We start from the raw sequence: 17,731 nt of genomic DNA on the forward strand, positions 1-17,731 counted from the left end.
ATATCCTTTTACAACTAATCTAGCTTTGAGTTTGTTTATAGAACCATTTGGATTGTACTTGGTTCTATAAATCCATTTTACTCCTATGACTTTGTGATCTTCAAGTCTATCAACCAAGCTCCAAGTTGCATTCTTGTTAATTATTTCCAATTCTGATTCCATGGCTGCTTTCCACCCTTTTTGATTTATAGCATCATCAAAACAGGTAGGTTCAGCAACTGCCACATTGCACCTGCTGTAAACTTCATTTAAAGATCTCCATCTAGTTGCTGGAATTTCTTCTTCATCACTTGAGCAGAATTCATCTCTTGTTTTCAAAGGTTCAAGTTCTGACTTAGCAGAATTTTCTTTCTCACTCTTCCAGTTCCAAGAAGCCTCCTCCTCAAATTTAACATTCCTGCTGATTATCATCTTTTCAGTCAAGGGATTATATATTCTGTACCCTTTACATAGGTTGCTATAGCTAACAAAAATTCCAGATTCAGATTTGGCATCCAACTTAGTTCTTTTTTCCTTGGGTATGTGTACATAGCAAACACACCCAAAGACTTTTAAATGTTCAACTGATGGCTTAAAGCCATGCCATGCTTCAAAGGCTGTTTTATAATCCAAAGCTTTTATAGGCAGCATGTTTAACAAATAAACTGAAGTATTTGCAGCTTCAGCCCAGAACATTTGAGGAAGTTTCTTTTCAATCATTAAGCATCGAGTCATCTCCATAATTGTCCTGTTTTTCCTCTCACTAACACCATTTTGCTGTGGAGTATAAGGAGTTGTCAATTGGTGCAAAATTCCTTCATCCTTGCAGAAGGAATTAAATTCATTGGAAGTGTACTCTGATCCATTGTCAGATCTAAGTACCTTCAACATGCAATCTGATTGTTTTTCAGCCTCTGCCTTGAACACTTTGAAATTACTTAAAACTTCAGATTTTTGCTTCAGAAAGTAAATCCAGGTCAGCCTTGAATAGTCATCTATGAAGATCAGAAAATACTTGCTTCCATTCAAAGAAGGAGTGCTCATAGGGCCACATAAGTCTGAGTGAACTAGCTGAAGTTTTCCAGAAGCTTTAGTGGTGCTGCTTGAGAAAGGAAGTTTGGTTTGTTTTCCTAGTTGACAAACTTCACAAACTTTGTCACATTCACTCATAGCAGGTAAATTTTGAACTATATGCTGAGAATGCATCTTACTCAATGTAGTGTAATTAAAATGGCCAAGTCTTTTGTGCCAAAGAGTGGAATTCACTTCATTGAGTTGATAAGCATTATAGCCAGTATGTCTCCAATTAATGCTGAAATTTTTATCATGCATTTTTACAGTCATTAATCTATTTCCTTCAGGATCAGCTATAACACATGTTTTATTTTCAAAATGCAATGCATAACCTTTCTCTAACATTTGAGCAACACTTAATAAGTTATGATTGATTTGAGGAACATAAAGAACATCATTAATCACCTTAATGCCTGTTGGAGACTCAATGAGGACTGCACCTTTTCCTTTTACATCTAGCAGCTCACCATTTCCGATCTTCACTTTGGAGGTGTAAGTGCAGTCAAGCTTCACCAATAAATCGCTGTCATATGTCATATGGTTTGAACATCCACTATCTATTAGCCAAGTGGAATGTTCTTCTGCCATGTCACAACTGGACACCACAAACAACTGCTCACTTGTTTCAGTTTGCTTCTCCACTTCCTGGACTTGCTGACTTTGCTGAAATGGGCTGCTTTCTTTACTTTTGCAGACTTTATCAACATGTCCAAATTGGTTACAGATCCTACATTTAGCATTAGGTCTGTACCAACAAAAATTTGGAGAGTGGCCTCTCTTTTTGCAATGAGGACATGGCTGATACCTTCCTTTCTTATCTCCTGATTTCTGGCTCTCACTTCCAGCTTGTTTCCATTTTTCCTTTTTTTCACCAAAGAATTTTTTGTGAGGACTGTTGTTAAACTTCTTCTCATTTGTTTTAGCACTGAAAGCTTTTTCTATGGTTTCTTCTTGCCTTCTTAAAGCTCTTCTTTGGTCTTGAGCTTTCAAGGCATTAACCACTTCAGCTAAAGTTAACTCTGAAAAATTTTTGGAGTCTTCAAGAGAAGATATCTTGGCCTCATACCTTTCCGGAATGCTCACCAAGATTTTTTCAACAATCCTTTCATCAGATAACTTTTCTCCCATCAATCTAATCTGATTAACAATCTTCATGGTTCTGTCAGCATATTCTTATATGGATTCAGTCTCCTTCATCTTAAGTACTTCAAACTCTCTTCTAAGATTCAAGGCCATCATCTGCCTTGACCTTTCATTGCCCTGGGAGTCCTCTTGGAGCTTGTCCCAGGCCTCTTTGGCAGTTTCACAAGCAACAATCTTTGTGAATACTGCATCTGTTACACCTTGATGAAGAATGGACAGTGCTCTAGGAGCTTTAGTTGCCTCCTCTTCATGCAGTCTGATTTGATTTAGAGTAGGATTCGACCCCAAAGGAGGAGGCTGCTTTTCCTCCTCAACATACTGCCACAATCCAACTCCTCTAAGGAATGCTTTCATCTTTACTGCCCAAATATGATAGTTTTCTCCATTGTATACAGGTGGAACCAAGGAAGAAGAGGATGAAGCCATCAAGCAAATCAATTCTGAAAAAACTTACCAAGAAATTTAATTTCAGCCAACACAGCCCTTTAAGATCTAATTATGCTCTGATACCATGTTGTGATGCTGAACCAAAAGACAGAATTAGATGCTGAATCAAGAAGAAGAAAAAACTGGAAGCAGATTGTTTCAGAAGAACACAGAGCACAGAGCATGGAAGAAGAAAACTAGTAATTTTCGTATCTCATTGATATAGGATTTTATACATATATATTTGATAAGATACAAGCTTTTACACCATACTTTAATAAATGTTAGCCATACTTGATACAGTAAAAAGCTTCCAAAAACCTTAAAAGCAAGATCATCACACATTTTAAACTAACACTGCTGACTTGGATTATTTAACAAAAAAATATAAACAAGCTCAACTTGCTAACAGTAAAGGAGTTCTTTGATAAACATCATAATTCTCGAGTTTTGTTGCTATTGGTTGTGCTTTTGGGAATCAGCATGGTTATTGGCGATGGCATTCCAACTCCATCAATCTCTAGTATTATTTCTATCATACATTACATATATTTTCCATGTGAAGTAATCGATTGTGTTACAGAGCTTTATGGTATGGTTCTGTGCACAGATCCCTATGATAAGTTTTAGCTACCGCACAATGTATTGGCCTCCAAGAATTGCATGGCTTTATCTTATTTGATTGCATTTAATATATTTTGGGTTTTTTGTTTTTATATATTTTATTAATTTTCTACTCACCTTAATTGTGAACATGTATTGTAGGACAAAGGGAGATTAAGCCAAATGGTGCAGTTAGTAAAGCATATCTTCCTCTAGATCGATTCAGAATTTCGGTGTTTACAAATATAATTCAGCGTTGACTGTTAAACATTACCTCCCATAATGTGATTTGTTCAAATAAATGTTCATTAATGTATGGCCTTTTTTTTATGTATGTACGTTTAATAGTTTTGTGGAAATTAACAATTAGTACACTCTAAGTTTATTCCAATAAAGTTTCAGATTAAAAACAAAAAACATTAGTTGTTGAAATTCTGTTCTGCCAAAGAGTAGATTACAGGGTGTTGGTGTTTGAGATGCAAAACAATATCTTTGATTTTTATGGATTCACAAGTGCAGCAATTTAGAATATTTGTGTGAAGATATTGGTCGCCTGAGAGCCCTTCGAAGACTAATAATTACTGGATGTCCAAGTTTAATCTCTTTACCACGTCGTGTAACAAACTTAAACTCATTAGAAAAACTTTGGTTGAAAGATTGTGAAAGGCCTAATCTTGATTTGAGCACAGGTTCAGATAAGCAAGACACAGGACCTCCTCTTCGATTGACTCAAATTCATGATTTACCACAATTGGTGAAATTGCCGCAATGGCTTCTTCAGTGTTCGACTAACACTTTGGGAGAACTATTCATTCATGGCTGTCCAGAATCGTCATCTCTACCAGAGGATATGAATCATCCCAACTCTTTGAGAGAACTAATAATTAAAGGCTGTCCTAAACGGAGGGAAAGATGCAAACCAGAGACAGTGAAGATTGGTCCAAGATTGCTCACATTCCAAACATTCAACTTGACGAAGAGATTATCAAGTCAACTGAAAATTAGGTATGACCGTATGACCGTATGACCAATCCATATCTCTTCTTCTTCATTTGGTTTAAAATTTGTGCTAATACAAAACTGATCCTATTCTTTGTTTATATGTATGCAGGGAAAACTTGAATTAGTTCTTCAATGTATTAAGCATTGATAAGGAATCTATTGTCTTCATGTTTTTCAGGTACAAATTATTTGGTTTTTAGGTAGCACAGAATGTTGGGTTTCTAAAATATTTTCTTAGTTTTCTACTCACCTTAAAATTGACCTCATTTGTAAATATATATTCTAGGACTCACGGAGATTCAGCCAAATGGTGCACTTAGTAAAGCATATATTCCTCTATAGTTTGATTCAGAATATCATGTTTACAATTATAATTCAGCCTTTACCAGTGAATATAACTTCTCATGATGTGATTTGTTTAAATAAATGTTTGTGAATGTACAGAGTTTCAGACTTTATGGCAGCACATATTTATTCCAATAAAATTTCAGATTTTATTTCTATCTATGTTTCGATTGTCACAGTTATTATTATCATTTTTTAAATTTTCCGTTCATCCTTGATGTTGTCATCTCAAGATTTGAAATATAATTTTTGCATATTCATCTTTCTTAGTAACATATATGATATTTAAAATTTTTTGATTAAATTTTAGAGCTGTCCAGACCACTGAACATTAAATTCTAAGAAATAACTTGAACTCAAACATTGTTTTATTGTATGTGTTCATTAAAGAGAGAAACCAGCTTAGGGATCCATAATATCTTAGTTTTAGTATCTGGGATCCTAATTTTTCTTATTAAAAGGAGAAAAGAAAAAATAGTTGTTGAAATTCTGTTCTGCGAAGGATTAGATTATAGGGTGTTGATATTTGTGATGCAAAACAATGTCTTTATGATTGCCAGTAATGTCCTTGGATTGAGCTGTCTTCAGAGAAACTTGGCCTATAATAAGAGTGCTCCACACTGTAAGCTGCTTTTTTTTTTTCTATCATTTGGTGTACTGCAATATTTCCTTTCTTAGCTGATTCATTCAATGCTGATCAAACTTCCTTTCCCTCTGGATATCTTAGAAATGTCATGATCAATGTTAGTGTGCCATCTGACATCGAAGAATATAAAAGTTTACAGACAATGTAAGTTAGTATTGTAATTCCATGAGTGTGTCTCTCATTGTTTATGTGGGTCTTCTTTAATAGTTCTTTCCCTTTCTGCGGGGATTTGGTTTTCAACAACTTAATTGTCAAATCCCAAGTGCTTTGTTCAGAAATGATACTCTTACTGGTAAATTTGTTGAAGCTTACCTTCATATATTTAAGATTTGACTATTTTATTTTAGTTAGTTTTTTTCATTTTAGATTGTTATCTTATCCCTATATTTTCATTTAGCATACATTATTGTTGTCAAGTATAAGAATAAGAGAAGATCAGGAGTATTAAAATGCTGAACAAATGATCAAGTGACAGATTAAGAGAGTTACGCCGGAGCAGAGTTGTAAAATGAAGAAAAAACTTGAAAACAGAGGCAGATTTGAGGGAATTTTTTCTGTATTTTTCTGCTACTTTTTATTCATAATACTAGGCTTTGTAACATCACAAAAACAAGGAAGCCATGCTTACATTAAATGCAAACCATACTTGACTGAGCAAAAGTACCAAAAATTATGGATCATCACACATTCTAAAATTCAATTGCCTTGAATAAGTAAAAGACAAAAATAACCTCAATATTTAACACTCCTCCTTTGAGGTTATTGTAGTAACACCAAGCTTAGTTCTTAAATACTCAAATTGTGGCTTAGGCAAGGCTTTGGTGAATATATCTGCAACTTGATCTTTGGAGGAGTAGTGAGTAATTTTAATGTCTCCAGATTTAACAGCCTCTTTGATTGCATGAAACTTAACACTGATATGTTTTGTTTGGCCATGGTAAACTGGATTTTGAGTGATGGCTATGGCAGCATTGTTGTCAATATGAAGCACAATCCCATTGTTCTGCATTTGTCCAAGGTCAGTGAGTAACTTCCTCAGCCAAATAGCTTGGTTTGAGGCATATGAAGTTGCTACGTATTCAGCTTCAGCTGAAGATTGGGCAACTACAGCTTGTTTCTTTGAATTCCAGCAAAAGACAACACTTCCAAGTGAAAAACAATAGCCTGAAGTGCTCTTTGAATCTGATAGACTTCCAGCCCAATCACTGTCCGAGTAACCAATAACATCACAGCTTTGAGATTTTGAAAACCACAGTCCAAACTCTGTTGTCCCTCTAATGTATCTCAAGACTCTTTTAGCAGCCCTCATGTGAATTAACTTAGGTGACTGCATGAATCTTGATAGCAAAGAGGTAGAGAACATTTTGTCAGGTCTAGTGGATGATAAATACAAAAGACTTCCAATTAAGCTTTTGTAACTAGTGACATCTACAAAATCACTGGATTCCTTGTCCTTAAACTTTTCATTGGCAACTAGAGGAATGGTTATAGGCTTGCAATTCTGCATATTAAACTTCTTAAGCAAATCAGAAGCATATTTGTTTTGAGAAATAAAAATGCCATCTTCAAATTGATTAAACTTTATTCCTAAAAAATATGTCATCACACCTAAGTCTGCCATTTCAAATTCACACTGCATATTGTCTTTAAATTTTGAAATGAGGCTTAAGTCTCCCCCTGTCACTAGCAAGTCATCCACATACAGGGACACAACCATTTTTACTTTACCTTTTCCATACTTGATATACAGAGTGGATTCATTTAGGCTACAGAAAAAACCTTGACTGAGTAGATAATTATGAATTTGAGTATACCAAGTTTTTGGAGCTTGCTTGAGGCCATAGAGTGCCTTATGTAATTTATACACTTCATCTTCTTTACCTTTCATAACATAGCCCACTGGTTGCTCAACATAAATGGTTTCATCAAGAACACCATTAAGGAAAGCCGATTTTACATCAAGGTTGTAAATTTTTCAATCTAAATTAACAGCCAAAGCAATCAAAAGTCTAATGGTGTCATACCTTGCCACTGGAGTGAACGTATCAGTGAAATCAATTCCAAATTGTTGTTGATATCCCTTCACCACTAATTTGGCCTTGTGCTTATTAATTGACCCATCTGGATTGTACTTGATCTTGTAAATCCACTTTACTCCAAGCACTTTGTAATCTTGAGGCCTTTCTACCAAAGTCCAAGTTGAGCTTTTATTTATCATTTGAAGTTCACCATCCATAGCAGTCTTCCACTCATCACTTTGGATAGCTTCTTCATAAGAGCTTGGTTCAACTAGTGACATATTACACCTATTGTAAACGTCTTCGAGAGATCTCATTTTAGTTGTAGGAACATTCTCATCATTACTGGAATAAGATTCATCTTCAGACCTTTTATCAAGGTTGGGTCTAATTCCAGAAGGTTGTTATGTTTCTTCATCAGCTTCCCAATTCCAAACTGCAAGCTCACTGAATTTTACATCTCTGCTTATCACAACCTTTTTTGTTTTAGGATTATAAATTCGAAATCCTTTAGTAAGGCTATTGTAACCAATAAAAATTCCTACTTCAGCCTTTTCATCTAGTTTTGTTCTTTTTTCCTTTGGTACATGCACATAACATAGACAACCAAACACCTTCAAGTGATCCACCTCTGGTTTGTTTCCATACCATAACTCATGAGGAGTTCTATAATTTAAAGCCTTGGTAGGAAGTAGATTTAACAAATATACTGATGTGTTTGAAGCTTCAGCCCAAAACTCCTTATGGAGTTTTTTCTCAAACGTGAGACATCTGGCCATTTCCAAGATGGATCTGTTCTTTCTCTCAAAAACTCCATTCCGCTGTGGAGTATAAGGGGTAGTGAACTGATGCACCACTCCTTCAGCACAACAGAAATCAGCAAACTCTTTAGAGGAATACTCACCTCCATTGTTAGTTTTTAATATTTTCAACTTGAAACTGGATTGATTCTCCACTTCAGCTTTAAATTTCTTAAACAAATTTAGAACTTCAGTCTTTTGTTTCATAAAATAAATCCAGCAGAACCTTGAATAGTCATCAACAAATAGCAAGAAGTATTTGCTTCCATTTAAGGAAGGAATGCTTATAGGTCCACACACATCTGAGTGCACTAAATTCAGTCTTTCAGAAGCTCTAAAGTTGCTGCTTGCAAAAGGAGATCTAACTTGTTTACCCAACTGACAAGTTTCACACATATCTTCAACCTTATCAACTGTTGGCATATTTAAAACTATTTGCTTGGCATGCATTTGTTTCAAAGTTGAGTAACTGAAATGGCCAAATCTTTTGTGCCATAATTATGAATTAAACTCAACATGATGTAAAACATTGTCACACAATTGCATCCAACTTATTTCAAAATTTTTATTATGCATTTCAACTATCATCAATTCATTTCCTGCTTGATCTTTAATTGAGCATGATTTGTTTGCAAAATGCAAAGAATAACCCTTATCAACCATTTGAGCAACACTCAGCAAGTTATGATTTATTCCAGGAACTTGTTTGAGTTGGAATATAAACAACACCTTTTCCTTTAACTTCCAACAATTCTCCTTTACCAATCTTCACTTTAGATGAATAGAAAGTATCCAAGTCCTGCAAAATTGATGCATTAAAGGTCATATGGTTCGAACATCCACTATCTATCAACCATACTAACTTGTCATCTTGTTTTGCATAACTAGAGGTAACAAACAGGTTCTCTCTTTCAGTATCCTACTTTTCTACATTTTGAGCATGTTGCACTAGATGATTTCTAGCTTTGTTTTTGCACACACGATCAATATGACCAAACTGTCCACATAATCTGTATTTTACATTTGGCCGAAACCAACACTGATTTGGAAAATGCCCTTTTTTTTTTGCAATGAGGACAAGGGTTGTATTTTCCCTTTTTCTCTCTACTTTTTGAAACTTCGCTGCTGTGTTTACCCTTATCTCCTCCTTTCTCAAAGTAATTTTTCTTACTGGAATTATATCCAGATTTCTTCTCATACAGCTTAGCATTAAAAGCTCCTTCGACTGACTCCTCTTGTCTAAGTGCTCTTCTTTGGTCCTAAGCTTTTAGAGCATTGATTACTTCTGATGTATTGAGCTCAGAAAAATTTTTTGTATCCTCAAGTGAGGATATTTTTGACTCATATCTCTCAGGAATACTAACAAGTATTTTCTCAACTATCCTTTGATCAGTTAAAGTCTCTCCAAACAATCTAATTTGGTTGACAATTTTCATTGCTCTATCAGCATACTCTTGAATAGTCTCTGTCTCCTTCATCTTCAACACTTTGAATTCTCTTCTTAAGTTCAAAACTAACATCTGTTTTGAACGTTCACTTCCCATGAAGTATTCCTTTAACCTATCCCAAGCTTGTTTAGCTGTCTCACAGGCCACAATCTTGGAGAAGACAACATTTGTAACAGCTTGGTGTATCACAGACAAAGCTCTGGGTGCTTTGGCCACTTCATCCTCATGCATCCTCAACTGATTCAGAGTAGGGTTCGGTCCTAAAAGAGGTGGTTCCCTTTCCTCCTCAACATATTGCCACAGGCCAACACCTCTCAAGTAAGCTTTCATCTTAATAGCCCAGATATGGTAGTTTTCTCCATTATAAACTGAAGGTGACATGGAAGAAGAAGATGTTGAAGCCATGAATTTTTAGAAAAAACACAGTTCAAGGAATTATTAATTTTTTTGAGCCTTCAACCACACAGCCCTTTAAGAACAATACAACTCTGATACCATGTTGTCAAGTATAAGAATAAGAGAAGATCGGGAGTATTAAAATGCTGAACAAATGATCAAGTGACAGATTAAGAGAGTTACGCTGGAGCAGAGTTGTAAAGTGAAGAAAAAAACTTGAAAACAGAGGCAGATTTGAGGGAATTTTTTTTGTATTTTTCTGCTACTTTTTATTCATAATACTAGGCTTTGTAACATCACAAAAACAAGGAAGCCATGCTTACAATAAATGCAAACCATACTTGACTAAGCAAAAGTACCAAAAATTATGGATCATCACACATTTTAAAATTCAATTGCCTTGAATAAGTAAAAGACAAAAATAACCTTAATATTTAACAATTATTTTATTTGTTGTCTCAATAGTTAGGTTTCTTGGAAACAATGGCCTATCAGGAACCATTCCTTAGCAAAAGGTTGTATATCTTAAAAGCATGTAAGATTTAGCTTCAGTTTTCTTGAGAATTATGCATATATATCATGTTGAATTAGATGGATGTTAACAATGAAATGAAAGTTGATAGCATAGTGTGTAAGACTGATAACATTGAATTGGTGGAGCTTCTTCTAATCTACTTGATGCAGAAACACAGGCAATTTGTGATACCGATTTGTTTTCTGATAGGCAATCAACAGATTCAACACACATGTTCAAAATACTAGCTCACAAGTGACTGGTACTGTAGCCCCAAAGCTTTATCAGTCTTCAAGGCAATTCCCTGGATCACTTAGATATTATGGACTTAGTCTGGAGAATAGACCTTCCAGTGTAAGCTTGTCCTTTGTTGAGGCAACTTTTTGGTAATCAAAGCTCACTACATGGAGAATTTCAGGCTTGATATTGATACTTTTAACTTTTTGCATATAGATAAGAAGAAATAATGATATTGTAGAAGGCAAGCATCCAAAGGATTTTTAAAATAATAATAGTCGAAGGCTCATAAGTCAAGTTTGTTCGAGAGATATGATTTATGGTAATAGATCTACTACTGCAAGATACATCTTAAATAGGAGGGCGATATCTGTGAAGAAACTTTTACTAGGATCCCACCAAAGGAAAAATCAATTTGTTAATGAAATAGCTACCATAACTGCAGAGCAACATCGAGGGAACTTGACACCTTCATGTAAATTAGTATCTTGAAAAATAAAGGCCTTGATCAAGTATTGTTTGGTATGAGGATGCAAACTGATGGTCAATCTTAGGTTATAATTTCTACCATGCTTTTCTTGCAAGTAACTATAACATTAATGCTTGTGATTTCTCTCTTGTGATTTACAACATAAAATTTGAAAGTTTCAAAACAAAATAATAATTCTAAAACTTTATGTTCAGGAAATCATCATGCAAAATGCTCTTCAAGTTTTGCCTTTCGTCATATAATCCTTATCACAAACTTGTATGCAAAGTACCTCCACCTAATGTTCTATTGGTGGATTGGATAGAATCATTTAAACCTTGGGCTCTGATATCATTTGTTGGACACTCGAACCTTAATAAATGCTAATTAGGCCTCTTCCACTTGAAAAACATAGACCAAATAACATTTATGGAGTTCTCATAGCATTTTGGGTCAAGTTGGACCTTGTGGGTATGGCATGTCCATTGCATTAAACCCACCAACATCTTCCACCAGCTGCTCATCAAAGAAGAAAACCCTAAAAAATCTCTAGAAGCTAAGGTTAGATTCAAACTAGGTCAAATCTGTGTTCAGGCTTGTTCAAATTGATCAAAGATGTCGTCGATGAGATTTATAATATCATTAACGAGATAAATAATATTACGAGTGAGATAAATACTATTGTTAGAGGGTGATTTGAAGTAAATTTTAGTCTAACTACCCAATTGAAAATCTAGTTCAAATCAAGCCAAACTAGCTCAGTTCAAATCCACTCTCACTAGAGGCCAACTCCATAGCCAATAATTACAATTGCATAAAAACAACTTTTCACACCAATAGGCATCTTCAACTTTAGCACTTATTGAAGTTGAGGGATTGTTATTACCAATACAACTGATTCCAATGAGATCTCCACATATAATTCATTGCGGATATATGTTGATCCATCTATGTTCAAAACATGCTTTTAAAAACCAGTGATCCGATTAGTTGAATCATCACCCACCAACAAAAATAGTTACTGTTTGCTTAAAAACCATTTTTGAAATTAAATCGGACTGGATCGGACGATTTGAATTAGGTTACATAAAAAATTATTTTTTTAATTCATTATTGGGACATAAACCAAAGTTCTTATCTATCGATTTAAGCATGTACACCATCAAATTAAGTTTATTTTAATGATAAAATAATTCAGATCATATATTTAAAGATAAATTATACAACATTGTTTTGAATATTAATTTTAAACAGTTAACCAGTCCGACTATTGGTCAAATGGTCAAATACCCCCTTCACTGACTAAGTTGATGTCCAATCTGATTCCAAAAATATTGATTCAAAGTGTCAAAAAGTTGCCCTGTTGGAAATTTTCCTGTCAAATTATTGTAAGACAAGTTGAACTTTGAGAGATATACCAACAAAAGGGATTTCTACAAGAATCTCTCCACTCAAATGGTTGAAACTAAGGTCTAATGGCTCCAAAACAAACAATTATCTACTGCTCTTCGAAATCTCACCATAGAGATAATTACATGAGAGATTGAGCATACAAAGTCCCAGTAAAGTTCTTATTTCAATTAGAAATAGATTCACAAGTAACCTACTATAATTGTGAATATGATTGTTTCCTACAGCATACACTAACAAGTCCTATATAAGGAAACATAAATCAACATAAGAATATACACTAACCTAGGAAACCATATATTTAAGATATACCGAAACATATTTGGAATATATTCTAACATCTCCTCAAACTAAAGTTAGTAAAGGATTTCCTAAATTGAGTTCGTAATACAAGTCAAGAGGTGAAAACTTATGCTATCTAATCAATAAAATGTATGAAAGTGAGCTAAAGGGTGCCACTGACAAGATGACAACATGAGTGTATCGAACTAATGAACCTATCTTTCCACATAGATAAGGGTGTAAGTGTACTAAATTAATAAACTCATCTTTCCACATAGGTAACTGTGTAAGTATACCAAACTAATGAACTCATATTTCCACGTAGGTAATCGCGTGAGTGTGACAAATTATGAAATCATTTTTTCAGGTAAGTGACAGTGTGGGTATACCGAACTAATGAACTCAACTTTTTATGTAGGTAACAATGTGAGTGTGCAGACAAACTAATGAACTTATCTTTCCACGTAGAAGATGACGTAAGTGTGTCGAAAGGAAATGTTGACATGAACATTTAGCTTTGATATCATGATGAAAATTGAATAAATTGTATATTTTGTATATTAAATTTTCTGAATGATACATAAATTTCTAAAAGTCCTAAATTCTATATAAGGAAACATAAATCAATATTACAAATACAATAATGCATTGGTTAGCAGGTCTTCAAGGAGAGAAACCAGAGACAGCTAGGCCAGAAAGCACCTCCAACAGTGCAGAGGCCAGGGAGCTCAGCGAGAGGCAAATGCTCCCTAAAAGAAGCAGGCACTATCCAGGAAACCAACACGAGAGACTGCATCACAGCCACAAAAGGAAGCAGCCCACAATCCACCCAGCTATAAACTGCAAAAAAATAAACAGTCAGCAAACCCCACTCTCCTCCATCCGGCCCAGCTTCACACCTTCTTCTAGGTGAAAATACATCTTGGAAGCTTCCAGTCTTTATTGATTGGAAAGAATTAACTCAACACCCCTACTCACTGCTTTATTCTGAAATAATTACAGTGATAATATTTCTGACTAGAGTGCCAGAATCCCCTAGGTCAGAGCCCACCCAATTCCCTGTGGTTTTCCTTGCCTTTCCTCTCCTCTCCTGCTGCCTTTTATAGGCTGGCAATCTCCATTCAGATCTGCTGAAACCAGCTAGCTCTCCATGGCGGTAAGTTCTTTGAAGACAGATAAATGCTAGTCATCTCTTGACCTCGTATTTTTGCCAGATTGCTTGTGTTGCACAAATTGTTTTTTAATTTCTCCCTTTTTGAACCACATCAATGTTAGGAATCTTTAATAGGATTAATTTTTAGATGTTCGAAAGGCAGTAGAAGCATGCAATGTTGAAATCATCAGAGTTAGCGGACATGAAGCAGTATGTGCGCTGTAAATTTTTTGGCGCTTTTTCATACTTTTGAGATTGAAGCAGTAATTGAGCTTTATTTTTTTCTGGATTTATATTATCTTTTCCAGATTGAAAAGCATCTTAATGATGTGCACGGTCCAGCTTTAGCTCTTATTGTTGAAAGATTGAAAGCGTGTGGTGGATCTCATGATTTGTATATGGTAACCTGGTTCTAGTAATTTTCAACTTGTACATCTTTAGTATTTTGCATGCTAATTTGAGTTGCTCTTAGTATCACTTAAATATGCAAAAGTAATGCCAATGGGGCCTACATCTAAAGGCAGCTCGAAGGTTGCAAAATCTACTTCTAATTGTTCGGTGAAGCATGGAAGCAGGACTATATCTTTGGTATGTTTTGCGTGCTTTTGTTACCACCATTTCTGCATGTAATGAGGGCGCTGAATTTTTTTTTGATGGCTTGAATTGAAGGGTATTCCAACTAAGGGTGCAAGGCCAGATTCAATATTGTTTGTTCAAGGTATAGCTGTCCAATCACAGGCTTTGTTAAATGTCAAGGATTCAAATGAGGTATTGATTAGTAAAAGTTGAAGCATTGAATATTGTGTGCAGTGTTGAATATACCAAGAACATGTTTTATATGAACTTTTTAATTTACAGGATTGAAGGGAGAGAATAGTTGTTCATAGATTCAAGTTTGAAGAGCCACAGATAGAGCAGATCCAAGATCTTGAGGTTTGTTCTGGGATTTATTCCCAGATATGTTTCTTTGTTTGCTAAGTAAAATTAGTTGTGATAGAAATTGTGCCTTTGTTGCAGAATGATATGATGAGATTTTTCAGAGAGGATTTGCATAAGCGTCTACAAAGCACAGATTTTAATAAGCAAGTTGATGGGGTTTTGTGTGGGTTGTGTTGTGGGCTGCTGTATTACTGAGTTACAGCAACAAAGCAGCAAGGACGGTGTTAGAGAGAACAGAGGAGCTTCAGCCCAGGTACGCATCAGACTCCAAGTAATATCTGTGGATGAATTGTCCTTGAATCCTCAAGTATCCACATAAATAACAGTTGAAGATCTCAGTGATAGCAGCCACATTCTGTTAGAAGAAGGGAGTTGCATCTTGTTTGGACGACTAGGTTCAAAATATGCTTGGGAACTGCAAAAGGTCTAGCATATCTCTATAAGGATTCTAAGCCAAAGATCACACAAAGGTTTCAAAGCAAGTAATATTCTACTCATACACAACTCTGCCCAAAGATACTTGATTTTGGATTGGCCAAGCTATATGATAACACGAAAACTCACATCAGCACTGGATGTCATTTTTGGTTGAAACCAGATTGTGAAAGTATTGCTTTGTATTTATGTAGTCATTATCATCAATACATGTATTTTGAGTGAACTTTTTGTGTCATCTTTGATAGTCACATGAGCTTGAAACTGGATATGTGTTGATGCTTAAGATTTTGGTAAAACTTCACTGATATGAGTACATTTTCAATAATCTTTATGTATTTTTTGCTTAATTGACTTGTTATTGTTCATACAGGATGATGCAATATCACTTAACGTAAAATCTGAGCCAACAAGCTTTAATTTACCACCTTCATATACTGAAGACAATAGGATCAATAATGCCATTGCTTCTAGAGGTCTTGCCTAAGAGAATCCTTTGGGTGATCAACAGAATGAAAAATATGGAGGTCTGTACAATTTGCTTTTGCTTTTCTTTTCTTTCTTTTTTTTTTGGCGGTTAACTTTGTTAAAACAGACCTAAAAGCAGAAATCATTGTTAACGTGCACTAACCACTGGGACATTAGATGCGACATTAGATGCAATAAGAGAAAGGATGAAGAGCATGCAATTAGCAGCTGCTGGGAACCCTGAAGCCAGGAGCAGGCTGCTAATAAACATGAACGACACTAAAAATCATGGACTTCCCAGTCAGAATCGTTTGTTAGATCACCCTGGCTCTGAGAATGCTGTACAAGGTGCAGTTCTCCCCATGGATGAGAAGGCGTTATCTAGACTTCAAACCGGATGGAGAGACTAAAAAGCAAAACAATGGAACACCTTCAAAAACTTTTCAGCAATATGGCATTTTGTAAGATCCCTTGCCATAGGATGCCTTCTTGTAAATGGAAAGTGAGCGAGATTGAACTGAAATTTCGGCCGCCACCATAATGTAAATCTTGCATTCATTGTTTACTGCAAATGTTTATTGATCATGTATTCTTTTTCTAGTGGTATAATTTAGTGCTTGTATATTGTAATCAAAGCCCTGTTATACTTTGAGCTGGAGACTGATTACCAGATATAATACGATGTATACATTTTACACAGGGTAGCACTCCGGCTTTGCTTGGTTTCTTATATGATTGTTATTACAAAATCACAAGGATTTTTCGGTAAATCTGGATGCTAAGTAATGTTTCTTTTCCAGTGCTCTTTCAACGAGGGAAGAACCCAGAAAGGCTTACCCAAGCCAACTCCATACCATAGCCAATAACTGCTGCAGCTTAAAACATGTCCTGGCCAGCTTCCTCCTCGTCATCAATACATTGTTTCTGAGCCTGTAGAATCAATGTCATCAAATTCAATACCAATGGCAACTCCACCAAAGCTTGTTTCTGGTTTTTACCGGTCCATCTTTGTTCACTGTATCAAAGTATTGCCTTGTGTAGAAGAGATTTTTCCCCTTCCTTTTCACATCCCTGATACAGGGAAGACGCGGAATCCAATTCCTCTTCCCATCCTCATCCCTCTGTGGAAAATTTCTCTCATTCCTGTCTTTGCAAGGAAAACAGTGAAATATATATCAAGTGTTTGGTATATTCATAATAATTTAAAACTTTTAAAAGCAAATACATTTAGATGAATACATTCAATGTACTAGAATTTAGATTTATCAATGATGCAATTCACTCAATTAACACTCTCCTCTTCCCCGTAAATCAGATATTGTACCAAGACAACTAGAGAACTGACTTTTAATCTTTATACATTTAGATTATATTTATAAACATGCAAAGTCAGGGTGAATCAAGCTTAAACTAAAGGAAACAAACCCGTCTCTCATTAACTTTAATTCAGTTCTCTTCATCATCAGTAATTTACTTGTTTAAACATCTTTAGCCCATCAACAATCATGCAGATTTTGATCTCTCCTGCAACTGCCACTTTAGCCCTGTCTACAAGGTAAATTATATGGAAGTCAATTATAAAGAGAAAAAGAGCCAGTCGAGACCTTGACAGCGATAGCCCACCATTTGGTTGAATTCAAAGTGTAAAAACACATCAACAGTGGAAGAAAAGTCATAACCTTTAAAGAAAAGTCAGATATAGAGATAAAAATGGGGCCTGGACTGGAGACCAAGAGGGTCGCCTGCTTGTTCATATGCATATTTGTTTTCTTCATATTAGTTTCATACAGCTAAGCACGCTTGCAAGTTGCAGAGTGATGATGTAATTTTCTTAGCTAAGCAGGCTTGCAAGTGATGCTGTCAATGCAACGTGTGGCTAATATCATTCGGAGAAAGTGATAACGTAAATTACACTCAGTCTTTTTTTCTTTTATTAAAATGATA

At 35.3% G+C, this 17,731-nt stretch overlaps 2 protein-coding genes across 22 annotated transcripts in view; both read left to right on the forward strand.

The window, feature by feature from the left end:
- Positions 1 to 17,731, forward strand: part of LOC123227490 (probable LRR receptor-like serine/threonine-protein kinase At1g56130) — a 191,347-nt gene that overhangs the window by 65,771 nt on the left and 107,845 nt on the right. For 2 of the 8 annotated variants that reach the window (XM_044652353.1, XM_044652352.1), the window contains exon 1: positions 4,972 to 5,362. The exons of 1 other annotated variant lie outside the window; for it this stretch is intronic. In XM_044652353.1, the coding sequence (XP_044508288.1) occupies positions 5,307 to 5,362 (56 nt within the window). In that variant the 5' untranslated portion in view covers positions 4,972 to 5,306. Of the gene's footprint in view, positions 1 to 4,356; positions 4,406 to 4,968; positions 5,363 to 10,349; positions 10,396 to 17,731 lie in introns of those variants that run through there. 5 more of the 8 variants (XM_044652349.1, XM_044652343.1, XM_044652351.1 and 2 more) reach the window with 5 other exon arrangements.
- Positions 13,435 to 16,422, forward strand: LOC123227534 (protein MOR1-like). 14 transcript variants are annotated; one of them, XR_006504522.1, is made up of 7 exons: positions 13,435 to 14,155; positions 14,254 to 14,533; positions 14,615 to 14,713; positions 14,804 to 14,878; positions 14,963 to 15,137; positions 15,211 to 15,846; positions 15,915 to 16,422. XR_006504522.1 is itself a non-coding variant. In XM_044652522.1 (4 exons), exons 2-4 carry the CDS (start codon positions 14,441 to 14,443, stop codon positions 15,077 to 15,079), a joined length of 309 nt encoding a protein of 102 aa, XP_044508457.1. In that variant the 5' UTR covers positions 13,437 to 14,155; positions 14,254 to 14,440; the 3' UTR covers positions 15,080 to 16,422. The 14 variants fall into 14 exon arrangements, 1 of the variants encoding a protein (XP_044508457.1); XR_006504519.1 differs by having other exon boundaries at positions 15,224 to 15,846; XR_006504512.1 differs by having other exon boundaries at positions 13,435 to 13,948; positions 14,068 to 14,155; positions 14,963 to 15,846.

Source organism: Mangifera indica, chromosome 10 (genome assembly GCF_011075055.1).
Source record: "Mangifera indica cultivar Alphonso chromosome 10, CATAS_Mindica_2.1, whole genome shotgun sequence".
Classification (NCBI taxonomy): domain Eukaryota; kingdom Viridiplantae; phylum Streptophyta; class Magnoliopsida; order Sapindales; family Anacardiaceae; genus Mangifera; species Mangifera indica.